General features: G+C 41.6%; 2 protein-coding genes across 2 annotated transcripts in view; both read right to left on the reverse strand.

Moving 5' to 3' along the window:
* Nucleotides 1-1,699, reverse strand: part of bin3 (bridging integrator 3) — a 45,135-nt gene extending 43,436 nt beyond the window's left edge. Inside the window, exon 1 of the mRNA XM_039803578.1 lies at nucleotides 1,569-1,699. Coding sequence (XP_039659512.1) covers nucleotides 1,569-1,576 — 8 coding nt within the window. The 5' untranslated portion in view covers nucleotides 1,577-1,699. The remainder of the gene's footprint in view (nucleotides 1-1,568) is intronic.
* A 5,241-nt stretch (nucleotides 1,700-6,940) lies between these two features.
* On the reverse strand, nucleotides 6,941-11,395 carry egr3 (early growth response 3). Its single transcript, XM_039804476.1, has 2 exons — nucleotides 11,242-11,395; nucleotides 6,941-8,339 (listed from the first exon to the last, which is right to left on the reverse strand). The coding sequence occupies exons 1-2, from the start codon at nucleotides 11,393-11,395 to the stop codon at nucleotides 7,264-7,266; spliced, it is 1,230 nt and encodes a 409-aa protein (XP_039660410.1). The 3' UTR covers nucleotides 6,941-7,263.
* Nucleotides 11,396-14,796: the final 3,401 nt, after the last annotated feature.

Raw genomic sequence — 14,796 nt, forward strand, 5'->3', positions numbered from 1 at the left:
AATGTCCACGAGTAGACTACCATGAATAGGACAGGATAGGATCATAGAGACACAGCATATAAGAGATGACTGACAAAATCAGGACTGCCTACGCGCACAACAACAACAAAAACACTGGTGAATGTGCACCACGACACATGAAAACACACACAAGGGCAGTACCTCCAGAATTTCGCGGCCTTTTTTTGAGATTGTTTTCTGGTTTTGCTTTAGTGTTTCTAATGTTTTAGAAGACAGCAAACAATATGAGCAGCTGACAGACAGCGAGTGAAGGACAGGGCGGCCATGATGAGAGAGAGAGATGATGTGTTGTCACACAGACGACCAGCGCCGTATGGTCATTATAAGTTATGGATCTGAAAGTTATCGTCCCTTAAATCGTATATAAGTCCGTAAATTGTGTGCTAAGTCTGTTGGTTCACTTGCTGTATGTGGTTCGCGTTCTCACCTAAAGTGAACCGAACTCTAGAGCACTTGGAAGTGAACCAAGACCGGGCCCTTAAGCAGGATTGACAGGACTGGTGAATGTGCACCATGACAAATGAAAACACACACAAGGGCAGTCCCTCCAGGACTCTGTGGCCTTTTTTTGAGATTGTTGGGGCCCAAAATGCCTGATTTCGCTGGAGCTTTTGTAAAAAATTGCGATAAAAGTTGCGATGTCTTTTGTTTGTTTGTTGCAATGAAGTTGCGAGAGGCAGTGAAAGTTGCAAAAAAAGTTGTGATTTTTTTTTTTGTATAGTTCTTTAAAAATAAAAAGGAAACTTGTTTTGGGGAGAATAATAATTAAAAAAAAAACATTTTAACGAAACCAAGCACTAAAGTTACCAACCTACTTTCTAGGAAAAACTTCTTGGATGGTAAATGACATAACATAACAATATAACCATTATGTCTATACAAGAGTACAAAAGGTAACCAAAATCCCCACTGGTTCTCAAGTTCATGTCAAAATGCTAACGTTAGCAACAGTTGACTAACGTTAGCACGTTAGCAACAGCTGACTAGCGTTAGCAACTAACGTTGCCAATTCAGTGTTGACCCTGTTGACCTAAGAATTAGCTTCATTGAGTCCATGTTATGCTAAAGGCACAACCTGTTTATTTAAACGGACTGTATGAAAAGCAGCTATAACTTTAGGTAATATCGTTAGCCTAGCTACTCTCCTGTGAAGGTTATTCACTTGCTAACTTATTGTTTCAGCAACTAAACTAACGTTAACTAGACACTCTTAGCGACAAATTAACGCTAGCTAAACGTAAATACTCGACTTTATTGAACACCCTTCGAAGTTAACGTCAACTGTGAGCAACAACTACAACTTTTCAAGCACTTGTTTAACTAGACAGACACCGCTTTGCACCGGTGGACGATTTCATAGCCTCTCGGAGAGGTTTTATTCGTGAGTTTAGCTAACTGTAACGCTACTGTTTGTGTAGCAAAACCAGGAAATAGCCGAAGCCCCTTCGGTAGACAAGCCATCTGTCCTAGTGTCACTATTAATGTATGATTTCTAATTATACGTTCAATCTAATACGCTCCATTAATGACGCAGCCAAAATACATACCAGCTCATTTTGAGTGAACTTTTATTCCGGTTTCATTGGGTGGTTTTGTTATTTTCCGAGGACTTCATTCCTTTCCACCAGTCAACAGTCGAGCTTCAAACCGGAAGTCCGGAGCTCAGCCGAGCCGCTCGCGATATTTCTTTTCCCACTATGGCCACGCCAAGACCCGCCCTTCAACAGCATTCACACACTACTATTGGTCAGGCGTCCATGCTTACATGTACAGGTCCTATCCCCTGACCAATCCCATAACCCCTAACCTTAACCACTCGAGGTGAAATGCCTAACCCCAACCAATCGAGCCGCTTCGTAGGGCGGGTCTTGGCGTGGCTATAGTGGGATTCGTAATTTTGCCAGCCGCTCGTGCTTCCTCTAACAAATAAAGTTTTGGGGGGCAGAAAGCGAAAAAAAAAATTAATAATACTTACAAACGTTATAATGTTCATATAATAATACCAGACGGCTAAGGTTCACACACAGACCCAGGTAAACCGAAGGCAAGTGATATTTTTCTTTATTCAAGTACTTACATAGAAATAACAAAACAATTGCATTACAACAAACTGAAGTGCCAAGTAAACAGGGGAGCACACCTCCCCATCACGAGGATATAGTAAAATTCATTTCAATATTCAGCTCATCATAAAAGGACCTTATTATAAGGTAATAAAAACATGAAATAGGCTAAAGACATCCACAACATTTTAAACAAGACTCCTCGTTTTCTTAAAAAAAAAAAAGAAAGAAAGAAAAGAAAAAAAGCCAACAGAACAGTTTATCCCAGTGTGTGTTTTCAATAGTCTGTCTTGAATTGTTGTTAGGTTCATCCCATTTCACCCAATGTGACTTATTTTCATGCATAATAAAGAAATGAGCACCGCCCACAGCATCTGAGGGCAGCACTTTGGAACATTTCCGTGCACATGCAAAACATGAGGATATACTGTAATGAAAAGAAAAGAAAAGGGAAAAAAACACAACACAACAGAAAACAGTGAGCATAGACTCCATCTGAACACCACGGTGTCACCGTCGAAGACCACAAAATCCCTGAAGCCACCCCGTAGTCTATTAAGATGACGTGAGTAGCCTGTAATATCTACACATTATTGAAATCTCTTCAAACGTGAGGTTTTCCAAAAACAAAAATAATAGTAATCTTGAATTGTTAATCGTCACGAATGAGCCTATTGGCCCTGCCCAAGGCCAACTTCACGGACACCAAATCAAAACCGTTAAACACAAACATTAGCACAGGGCTGCCCTTCGAACGCGAGCAGACTGAGGTCACATTTAGGATTAGTTTCTCCCGTGGAGTTCTCATCTCATATTGTTTTTGATCAGCCAACCCTGCAACCCAGTTTGGCACAAAGATGGCTGCTGATGTTGGCTCACATCCAACACGAAGCAGAGGACGAGGATCAGAGCGTTCAGCCGCCCACTTTTTGGATAATAAAACACAGAAAAACGTAAAATAAATTAGTCTCGAAGTAGCATTATTAAGAAGGGGGGTCGTTTCCCTAGTTGAAGTCCTTGACGTCTATCTAAAGCACTCACACATTACGGTGCAGCCGGTATTGTTTGTTCAGCCACCAAACTGCATTGGAGGAGTGAGTGGAATGATTGGGGGGGGTCGTACGCATTTTACAAAGTCTATCCGTCCATTACAAAAGTGTCACAAAACGAAAGTGACAAACACAGCGAGAGGATATGACTGATGAAATATTTGAGTTTGCAAAGTTGTAATTACACATGGCTTCATTTAGACATGGGAAATAGTTTGGTGTAGTCTCCGCCTTGCTCTGCATCATTCCTCAACACAAAGCAAACATAAACACAGTTTTCTCTGAGAGGAGGCCACATATTATATATATATATATATATGTATATCAAGAGCACACAAGCATAATTTTGGGTCAAATAAATTCTAAATTATTTAGTCGTGTCTAACAGCAAATTCTTCTAGATGAACATGTTGTGTTTCCCGTCACTTCATATTGGTTTGTGCTGCCTCTGTGGACCTTTCTGCTTCACGATGTTTACATTACCCCATTGCAAGATTTACCCTCCCAAATCTAAAGTTTGAATCATATTCATATCAAGCTAATTATCTGGGATCAAACATAAGGAATGCTGGGTAATGCAGCGTGTTAAGAAGTTCTATTTTCAGTTTAGGTCGTGATTTCAGTTGCGTTTTTTTTAACCAGGACGAGCTCAGAAAAGTTCAGTTTGTCGATGACCATCCACGCAACAAAATCATTTTTTTTAAACTATTGATTTACAGTTGGATGTTACAGGGCGTGTGCACTTTGAAACCATCTGAAAAAAAAGTGCAAGGCGCTCTGTTCATTAAACCGTGCAGATGAATTGAGAAAAGACTCTCTGAGGCCAAATTAATTGGAAAATAAGTGGACACCTGCCAGGAAGCTCAGCAGTGAAAACTGGTTGTTACAGGGAAGAGAAAGCATGGCTTTGGGAGCTCATTTTCTGTATGCACTGTGTGTTCTCTGTGCCACTGCTTTTTCTGAACCTTTCTCCTGGCCTTTTGCATTTGTCAGTCGATATTCTCCTTAAGTCTGATTGCCCTCTTGTCTCCTCACTGGTACATTGTTTTTTTTTCAGTTGATAACGTGTGTATAAAATCCCTGCCTTAAATACACTTCTACAAGTCAGAGAGAACAGCAAAATACCAAGAAAAAAAACCAGAACCATTGTCGGTCAAAGTAGACAGGGAGGAGAAGCTTATCTGGCATTTGAGCGATAAACTTAAAGGATAAAATCAGAAACGATCTTAGCACATGGACAACATTATTACTACTCAAAATGTCACTCCACAGGGCCATAAGTCAGATATGGAGGAAGAAGAAGAAGAAAAAAAAAGCCTTCCTGCTTTACTGAGATGAGTTCAAACTGATTTATAAGAAAAAGCAGTCACGCTGGCATTAAGAAGTGTTATCAAATGTGGTCATTGTTGTGCATTTATTGTTATAATACATGTTTAAGATCCCATAGAGGCTTATTAAAAAAAGAGATGAGCCTACACAGAACGTTTCATTGAATGATACCAGGACGAAGACTGATAAGGAATGTGAAATATAATAGATTTGCTTTGCCCTGTGATGCATTTTGTTTAAGAAAGGATCCCATCATTTATTCTGCCGAAGATATACGTGAAGATATACGCGAGACCAACGACCCTGCCGTGGTTTCTGTGCAATGGGGAAGATGTGTTAATTGAAGTAACTGATTGCGACTATAATGGAGATAAAGAAATCGTTAATAAAAAAACATCTTGCTGTTTATTCAGAGAACACATTAGTGCTCCTTTAAAAACCAGTCACCACTTTAAAACGTACAAATGGTGCAAACGCTCTTATTCTTATTCCTTATATGGAAGATAATACACCATATTTGGCACTGTTGCAGTGCTCCAATTTTTTTTTCTTTCTTTTTTTTTTGCAAGGACCATATGACAACAAAATATTCCGTATTATAACTACATTACTAAAAGCTTGAAGACACATTCCCCCACAAGCATTTAGTCAATTGAAAGTTCTTCTTTATGCAGACATTTTGTATTTACATCGTGTGCATGAAGGCATGCACATATATGCACAGTTTAATACTTTTCAGTTTGACATTTGAGTACAAAAGTGAAACGTCTACTGTAGCTACCTGCATACATGTCTGTATACTGTACAAAAAAAACAACAAGTTCTTACTTTACAACTCAGACTAAGTCTCTCTGTTTTAGAAAAAGATGTAAACATGGATTTGGACATTTTCATTTTTTTTTCTCTTGCCATATGCTTCTCACCGTTTGGGGATTTAAACCTAGTGGTTTTATTTGGCCAAGATTTTAACCCTTTGTGAGCACAACAGTTCATCCAAGCTGTGGGGTGATCTGCCCCCCCCACCCCCCCGCACTGTTACAGACGTAGCTCTTTTTAACCCTAACCACAAAACCTATTTATTTTAGACTGCCTTTTAATGCAGTGACGTTTTCCTTTCTTCCTCATGCTTTTATATGTCCTTTTCTGATATTACTGTATGTTCTGTTTTATCATCTTCTGATTTTACTGTATGTTATGTTTCATCCCTTTATGATTTTAATTCATGTTCTGTTTTATCCTTTTCTGATATTACTGTATGTTATGTTTTACCATCTTCTGATTTTACTCTATGTTCTGTTTTATCCCTTTATGATTTTACTGTATGCTCTGTTTTATCCTTTTCTGATTTTACAGTATGTTATGTTTCATCCCTTTATGATTTTACTGTATGTTCTATTTTATCCTTTTCTGATTTTACTGTATGTTATGTTTTACCATCTTCTGATTTTACTCTATGTTCTGTTTTATCTCTTTATGATTTTGCTGTATGTTCTGTTTTATCCCTTTATGATTTTGCTGTATGTTATGTTTTATTCTTGTTCCTTGATGTAAAGCGCTTTGGATATAGCCTGCTGGTTGCTGTGAAGGGCTTGATAAATACATGTTGATTGATTGATTGATTGATTGATAGTTTCAGTCTTTTCCCACTGTGAATCCTTCATTCATCTTTGCTTTTAAACACACTGCTGGCTTGCAACCCAGTGCCATGCATTCACTGTAAGTAGCCCAGTCTGTGTAACTGGGCTCTTAGATCATTGGATTTGCGTTGTTTGTCGGCATATGTCACAAATGTATTGCATATGACTGCAGAAAAACTGAAAGAATTAGGAGTATTGGTGAGCTTTTTATAATAATAATTAAAAAAAAGCAACAGAAATGATATCTGGTAACACGACATAAAGCATCCATATAAAAAAAGGCAACACAAACATACACAGTGTCTCTCAGTGACTGGAAATAAATAAGTGTTGGCAAAGGTGTTGACTGCTGCAGGCATGTTTGTTGTGTAGGTAACAGGTAACAGGACAAGAACGCTTGCTTTGCCGGTGCTGATCCATTCAGTCGTTATCTAGATACTTTGGGTTGTGAAGACTGGATGTCTGAATGCTGATATCACGGTTATGTTTGGCAAATGTCAGGCACAATAATCAGAACACGGTTGGCTGTGTCACCACAATACATTTGGCACATTCCTTTTTGAGAAAACAACATTCAAATAGAAAATAAAAAAAATAAAATAAAATAAAATACACAACACCTCAACAGAAACAACAACAAAAAAAAAGACAGCCACTAATATAAGGTATCCATGACGGTACACAAATATAACCAATTGCACTTTTAAACAGCCTAATAAAATTAATGCATACATCCCAGACAACTTTAACTAATCTCCATTGTAAATGTTTTTTGTTGACCCCTTGTGATGGATTCTGGCTTCCTTCCAATTTAGAAATTCTCAGTCAAATTTACAAAAAAAAAAAAACTTTATCCACACCAACACCTACAGATACACAGTGGTCTTGTGGACAGGATGGGCCATGTTGGCCTTCTGTGTGTCGGCACTGAGTTAGAGTAGGCGAGGCTTTGAGTTACTGGACAAAGAAAGGCGTAGCGGCCTTTCTCCTCTTATTTCAACTAAAGGCATCCATCTCAAAACAGAAGGAGCTGAAAAGAGCCGGGAGAATGGAAAAGAGAGGAAAAGAGTCACCTATTTGTCTCAAAGTGGACGTGATTCCTTCTTCCTATAAGTCTCTTTATGGGCCATGGAGAGGCTCCAGTCCAAGTGCACGTAGTGACGGTCATGACGTCCCCACCGTGGGCCCCCCACAGGAGCTGGGCGGCGAGCTGTGGCTCCCGGCCGCCCCGCTGCTCTTGTCGGCCGGCTTCTTGTCCTTCTGTTTCAGGTGGACCTTTGCGTGTCTCTTTCGCTCGTCGCTTCGGGCGAACTTGCGTCCACAGAACTCGCAGGAGAAGGGTTTCTCCCCCGTGTGCGTGCGGATGTGCGTGGTCAGGTGGTCGCTCCGGCTGAAGGAGCGCATGCATATTCGGCACTGGAAGGGCTTGTGGCCCGTGTGGATGCGGAGGTGACGCGTGAGCTCGTCCGAGCGCGAGAAGCGCCGGTCGCAGTTCTCCGCCGGGCAGGCGTGCGGACGCTCGTGGACGGGGGTCTTGCTGGGACGGTTCGGGTACTTCCGCGGCCGGATGGGCTTGAGGGTGAGAGTCTGCGGCGCCTGGTGGTGCTGAGGAGGGTGCTGCTGCCCGCCGATGAAACCCGGGTGAATCTGCTGCTTGTCTTTGAACGCCCGGATGGTCTCCAGGGGCGTGATGGGCGGAGGGTTGACCCGGATGGGGTCCATGGTCTGGAAGGGCTTGTGCTCCATCACGCCGACCTCCCCCTGATGGTGGAAAAGGTTGTAGTCGGGGATCATGGAGAACAGGCTGCCGTCCATGGAGGCCTTGGATGTGGAGTGATAGTCGTTGCCGGGGTAGGAGAGAGCCGTGCTGGTGGCCGGGCTGTGGTGGAAGGAGACCTGGTCCTGGTACAGGTCGCTGCAGGTGGAGTAGGCGGGCAGCGGCGGACCGTAAACCTGCTCCATGTCTGACGTCTGTCCGCCCATGCCGGCCGCGGAGGATGTCTGCGTCGTCACGGTGCCAGGCGACGGAGAGACGCCCAGGATCCCGGCGCTCACCAGGCTGATGATGTTGTTGTCGGAGCACCAGCCGGAGCCGCCGATGCCGCCTGACGGGGGCGTGTCGAAGGCAAACTTCCCCAGATACGTGACGGTCTGCCCGCTGCGGTTGGACTGGAAGCTGGATCCGTACTGGATATCTGCGGCTGCTTTCTCACTCCCCATGCCCAGATCCATGATATTATCTAAGATTAAAAACAACAACAACAACAAAAAAAAAACACATATGGTGAACAAATCATCCACGTGGTTGCACAAACATGAGCATGAAATGCAATCAGTTGGGAAGAAAAGCCTGTGAAAGTGATCGTTGTGGCACAAGTTGTTAAAAATAAAAATAAAAAAAGTCTAGAAAATTCACTTTTATCGAGCTACGGGAACTTGAAGTGTCGGGTCCTCGGTTTGTCCGAAAATTCAGCTTTTCTGCATGTCTCCGTAACGGTGTGCCAACAGGAGACGAAAAAATGAAAAAGGAGCCCAGCACAGTTCATGGAGAAATGTGAGCGCTGTCGGACCTGTGAGTTCAGTGAGTGACTGCTGCGTGTGAGACAGTGGTGTGTGTGTCTCTCTCTCTCAGATCCCACAAGCTCTCATAAATCAAGACCTTAAACACCCCCTTTGATCCAGTCATTGTGTCCCTCAGGAGGACAGCCAAACTCGATGGCAAGATCTGATTTCTTTACAGCGGGGAGGATTATAAAGCAGACGCCACATCTATTATACGCTCAGGGATTCAAAAAAAAAACTAAAAAAAACATTTGCAGCATAGAACATCTGCACGTGCACGGGGGTAAAAAATTAAAAACGTGTTTCCAATCTCTGCATTTAGTGAGTTTAACAACATTTTTTTTTTTAAATGTCCTTCATATTTTAATTGTACAGAGCGCTCACACACGTTTAACTTATTCCAAAAGATGTCATATAATCCATCACATGCAGATGTGCTTAAATGGGGTGGGGTGGGGGGGACAAATACGTGCTCTGAGGGTTAAACGTGAGACATTGGAACAGAATACGTTCCTGAACAGAGGTTAAAAGAGACATCGCTTTTCATTCGCAGGAAATCACACACACATGGGTGCCTAAATATCCTCTCCCCGGTAATTACAGCCTGCTGGAATTTGGCTAAAGGCAAATCATAATGAAACAAACAAAAGCTAAATTATTGCACAATAGCATTGTGAAACATGAGCTACACAAGGAGCAACGAGACTTTGTGACATTTGGAAAGCAAGCCTGAGTTGATATCAATGCATGTCTCCCCTAATTTTAATCCTCATTTTACTTTGAATTCTTTTTTTGAAGTCATTTGGACTGTGGGAGATTTGTTTTTTTAAAGAGTGAGAGGCATAAAATAGAAGTCCTCACTCTTTTATTTTAGGTCAGTGTTGAAGAGCAAAGCACACACACACACACACACACACACACACACACACACACACACCTGTTCCACCTGTTCAAATACAGCATGGTTCTTTTAAAAATGTAGCTTTGTATTTTTGTCCCCCAAAAAAAAGCATACATCCAAAAATTAAATATATGCAATTTAGAGTTTATCATATGAATTTCATCCAGATTAGAAAAAAAAAATAACAGCAACACACACCTGTGCTCTGCAACATCTGTTTCTTTTCCTATTCAGATTCATCTCATCAATATCTCCTGTGAGAAGTCACATAAAATACATGTTGTTGCCGTGTTTATAGAGAAATGTCACGTCGCTTCTATTTAATTCACTCCTTTTTCAAAGTGAAGTAGACTTTTTTTATAAAAAACCTGGCGCTGGAGGAATTAAATAACGCACACTTTCTTAGATAAATAAGGGGACATTTGTCGGGTTAAATTCAAACTGAGGGTGCTGTTTTTAATTTGTGAACAAAAATCCTAGGCATAAAAAAAAAGGATTCTTGAACAAACAGTTAAATTCACATGTCGGCCACTACATGGAGATTTAGTATTTTGTGCAGCGTTTGACCCGTCACCTCGGAAGGTGATCCTGAACAATTAGGGATGGATTGAATGCCAACACGGAGCTGAAAACATCTTGATGTAGGCGTCTGAATTATTCAGATTAATACATGAATCTGAACTCAGCAATACACCAATCAATATCAGAGCTGCGAGGCCAGTTCAGTGAGTGTAAGAGGGTCCAGGGGCCCTGCGTCTCAACATGTTTCATTTAGGGAAAAGATGCAGCCACACACACACACACACACACACACACACACACACACACACACACACACACACACACACACACACACACACATACAGTCGCCTACTTCAAAATCCAATCTGTGACATGTTAATAGAGTTGTGAATGAAAGTCATTGTCTAAAGTAGTTGACCCATCTCCGCGCCTGGATGTTAGATTATTAAATCTGTGGCATTTGTGCTTTGACCACATGAACTACACACATTTTTTTTCACACGCTACACATTTCAGTTTGGAGCCGAGTGCGTTTTTTAAGTGGAATTTTCTGCGTAAAACAGACTCTCAGTCTCTTCTTTTTCTATCTCTACGCGAGACGTTTGCTCAAACGCCCTCGGCTTTAGGGATTTAAAAATCACTACCAAAAAATCGGTAGATTTGCTTATATAGCCAAACATCTCAGCGGATGATTTAAAAAAAAAAAAAAAAAAAGTTTTGATAGGCTGCGAGTAGCTCTTTTAACGCTGCATGCTGTTTTGAAATCTTGACATGCCGGCTTCACGGACACGGAAGAAAACTGAAAATGTAGTAATCACATGTTTGGGCGACCTGGAGGTGAACCATTTTTTTTAAAGGTGTATTTAATTTCGTAGCGACAAGTGTAACATCTGACCCCTGATAAAAATAATAATAAAGTATTCAGCAGCAGGCTGTACGCGTGTGTTTTTTGAGCGCAACAAGCCAGAGCGCAAACAGGTGCTCCATCCTCGGAGCGCAGAAGACACAACTAACTGTTGCCTTCCTCCGCGCAACAGCACATCGCACTTAGAACCCCTTCAATCCAAACACACACACACACACACACACACACACACACACACACACACACACACACACACACACACACACACAAAAGTAGATGAAAACAATCTTACCTGTGTTCATTTGTGAATAGTGGTTAATAGATTCCGTACTGGTGAAAATATTCATAGACGTCGGGATGTCCTCTTCTGGGTACAGACTGTCAGGGATCGTGTTTATTAAACTGCTCATCGTAAGAGGGAGCTTCTCCGCTAGTTTCCCTGTCATAGCAGTTCGATTCAGTCCGACATTTAGACACGGACAACGCGCAGGTATCCAAGTAGTTATACTCAACACACACACACAAAAAAACACAACCAGCTTGTGTTCTCAAAGTGGAAAACAAAGGTTTGAAGGGAAAGAAAATAAAAAAAAGAGGAGGAGAGAGGAGCAGGGATGGATCCTGTTTGTTGCTGCTATCCAAGTATCCCGCGCGGGTATCTCCTCTCCTGTGCGCTCTCACAGGCTTCTTCTTCTTCTTCTTCTTCTTCTTCTTCTTCTTCTTCTTCTTCTTCTTCTTCTTCTTCTTCTTCTGTTATTAATGTGATCACTGTGGAAGCTGGTAGCTCTGCTTGTGGGGGAATGTGAAGTCTGTGAATCAATGGAGTAGGTGGTGGTGTTGTTGGTTGCACAAGAGCAGCTCTGCTTGCTCTATTGGAGCTGGATAGGGGACTCCAGTGTGCCTGCGTTAAATAGGGGGATGGAACATTTGCGTGACGTAGATGACCATATATGGACAGAGCGCGCGGCGCCCAGGCTCTCTCCGCGCGTCAGTCTGTGGAAACTACAGTGCAGTGGAGGCAAAAGGCTCCGATACACACAGAGATAGATAGATAGATGGATGTAGATACAAAGTTTACAGGATCTACACGCATGCATCTCCAGCTCCGGCTACCTGCGTCCCTCTTCGGGATCTCCTCTGTCTGTCTGTCTGTCTGTCTGTCTGTCTGTCTGTCTGTCTGTCTGTCTGTCTGTCTGTCCCTGTCCTGGTGGAAAACATTACAGAGATTCAGTAACTAACAGCTGTTGTCTTTATTTTTGTCAGGCATTATGATGATGATGTCCAGTGACTGACTTTCTATTATTATGAGGCACACTGGGAGCTTTTTGTGCAGCGGTGTGTGTGTGTGTGTGTGTGTGTGTGTGTGTGTGAGAGAGAGAGAGAGAGAGAGAGAGAGAGAGAGAGAGAGAGATAGTGCTGGGGCTATAAGGGCTGTCACTCGCAACACAGACTTGTTTTGTGACCAAGTTTTTAATTTTTTTTTCATCCAGTTTTGGGGGTAACACTATATGAGAAAGTATAGCGAAAACAAGCAAGCAGGACAGACTTTGTGTCATTGTTAATTAGGCCTTTATATTCTACCAATAGAATAGATAATAAATAAAATAAAATAATAAAATAGATGTTTCTTTGTTGGCTCTTCTTTCAAACTTTTGTCCAAATAAGCTCAGACAGAAAAGGATAACTCTGACTCCCAGTTTCTCAGAATCTAAGGGGATGTCTTCAAATGTCTTGTTAAAAAAAAAAAAGATATTCAGTTTAATATGACATGAAACAGAAAAGAGCTGGAAATCTCCATATTTGAGAGGCTGGAAATGGCATTTTCTGCCATCTTTGCTCAGAAAAGATGACTGGATACGTGCTTCTGCTCTTGTTGAACGCGCACGCACTTTGTGCCGTCCTGGGGTATTGCAGGACACGTGTCCGACCTCCCTTTCATGCAGCAACAGTTGACAAAGCGAGTAATTGACGGAGGTAATCGCTTGTAAATATTGCAAGGCGCGTAGTAAATCCGCAGGCTTGCATTGACTTGGAGCCCAAGTGACCGCTTAAGTGGAAACTCCATATTAGGCAGTGTCCGGCCACGCCCCTTTCTGTCTGTATTTGGACATGTGAGTTCCGGGTGAAGTACAAGTGGAAAAGTGATCAGGAAGCCACAGAGATGACAGTGGACGAAGCGTCATGGTTCGCTTTTTTTAACCAATTTGCCAACTTGTGAAAAAAAAGAGAGGCTACAAACAGTTGTTGCTTTATGTTTCAAAAAAAGATCCCCTTTTATGATTCGGTTTGTTACACAAAAAGGTTAAAAATGACTGAGAGCTTTTGGGCTCATTCAAGTTTAATGAGAGTTTGCTGTGCACTTGATCTTTTTCTGCTGTTGCTGCGTGGTGGAAGAAGTATCCAGATCCTTTACTTTAATACGCTGTTACAAGTAAAAGTCCTGCATTGAAAATGTTACTTCAGTAAAAGTCTGTAAGTATCATCAGGAAAACGTAGTTAAAGTATTAAAAGTAAAAGTACTTAATGCAGAAAAATCCTCCCACTTTAGAAACTTGGAAACGATCCAAACAGTTCTGTCAATCAATTAAGTTTTTAATTTTCTAATCATTTCAGCTGGACTTGTAGGCCTGTATACTGTCTGGTAGCTTAATTTATAATACAACATCAGATTTTATAAACTACTATGTGTTTTGTGTGCAAAAATCTTAATTTGTAAAGTAAATGAAGCTGTCAGATGAATGTAGTGGAGTAAAAAAGTACAATATTTCTCTCTGAAATGTAGCGGAGTAGAAGTAGAAAGTGGCCTGAAAAGAAAAGACTCAAGTAAAGTACACGTACGTCAACATTTGGACTTAAGTACAGTACTTGAGTAAATGTACTTAGTTACATACCACCACTGCGTGTAGCTGTAACAAAATAAAACACGCAGGCTTTTGCAAAAACTCACAGAAAATATTTTTGAATGAAATGTCAGTGCCTGAATGTTCAGACCTGAGAAATGAATGGTACCTCAATGAAGCCGAAGTGTAAACAGAGTGTGTGGGAGCATTAGTCTGAATCATGGTCTGTGTTCAGGGGGGCTTACACACAAACAGAGCAGCCATGTCGTGTGTCTCATTGCAACAGGCAAGTCCTCCATGTGTGTGGGTCTCTGTGTGTTTTATGTGGGGCTGCAACCAGGGGCCTAGCACAACATTCTGGGCCCTGTAGAAAGGCATTTTCTATGGGCCCCTCCCCGCATCCACAGCTATTCATTCTAGCATCTTTTTGGGCCCTCCTCACATGAGGGCCCTGGGTACTCAGTCCCCCAGTCCGACACGCCCCTGGCTGCAACTAACAGTTTATTTAACTTACTAACAGTTTTGTCAGTCCAAAACCCAAAGATATTCACTTTAATTATGAGATAAAACAGAAAAGGAGCTTTTTCAGCCATTTTTGCATGAAAAATTACTTTAACGTTTTATCGATTATTTTTCTAGTCATAGGTGTGGTGGTGGTGGGGGGTTATAACCAATCAATGTACCCCCCAAAAACTATTAGAATTTCCTTTACATAAATAAATACATTTGCACCATAACTTGATGCAAAAAATTCACCAGTGCAGGAAATGAAGTGTGTGATGTGCTAAAATTTTCAATTTCAACCCCCCCAGATTTAGCGTGTCTTCTTGTTCAATCGACAAAATAGACAACAATGATCCTGATGGACTTGATTCAAAATTCAACCCTCTTGTGTCCGACCAAAGATAGATTCTCTATGTTGACTACATCGTCTGCCTCACACTGACTCACTCCCTGTGTCACTTTTTTAACACAGTGGTCTGGGTCAAAAGGCACCACGAGTTCAA

The sequence above is a fragment of the Perca fluviatilis genome, chromosome 6 (genome assembly GCF_010015445.1).
Source record: "Perca fluviatilis chromosome 6, GENO_Pfluv_1.0, whole genome shotgun sequence".
Taxonomy (NCBI): Eukaryota; Metazoa; Chordata; class Actinopteri; order Perciformes; family Percidae; genus Perca; species Perca fluviatilis.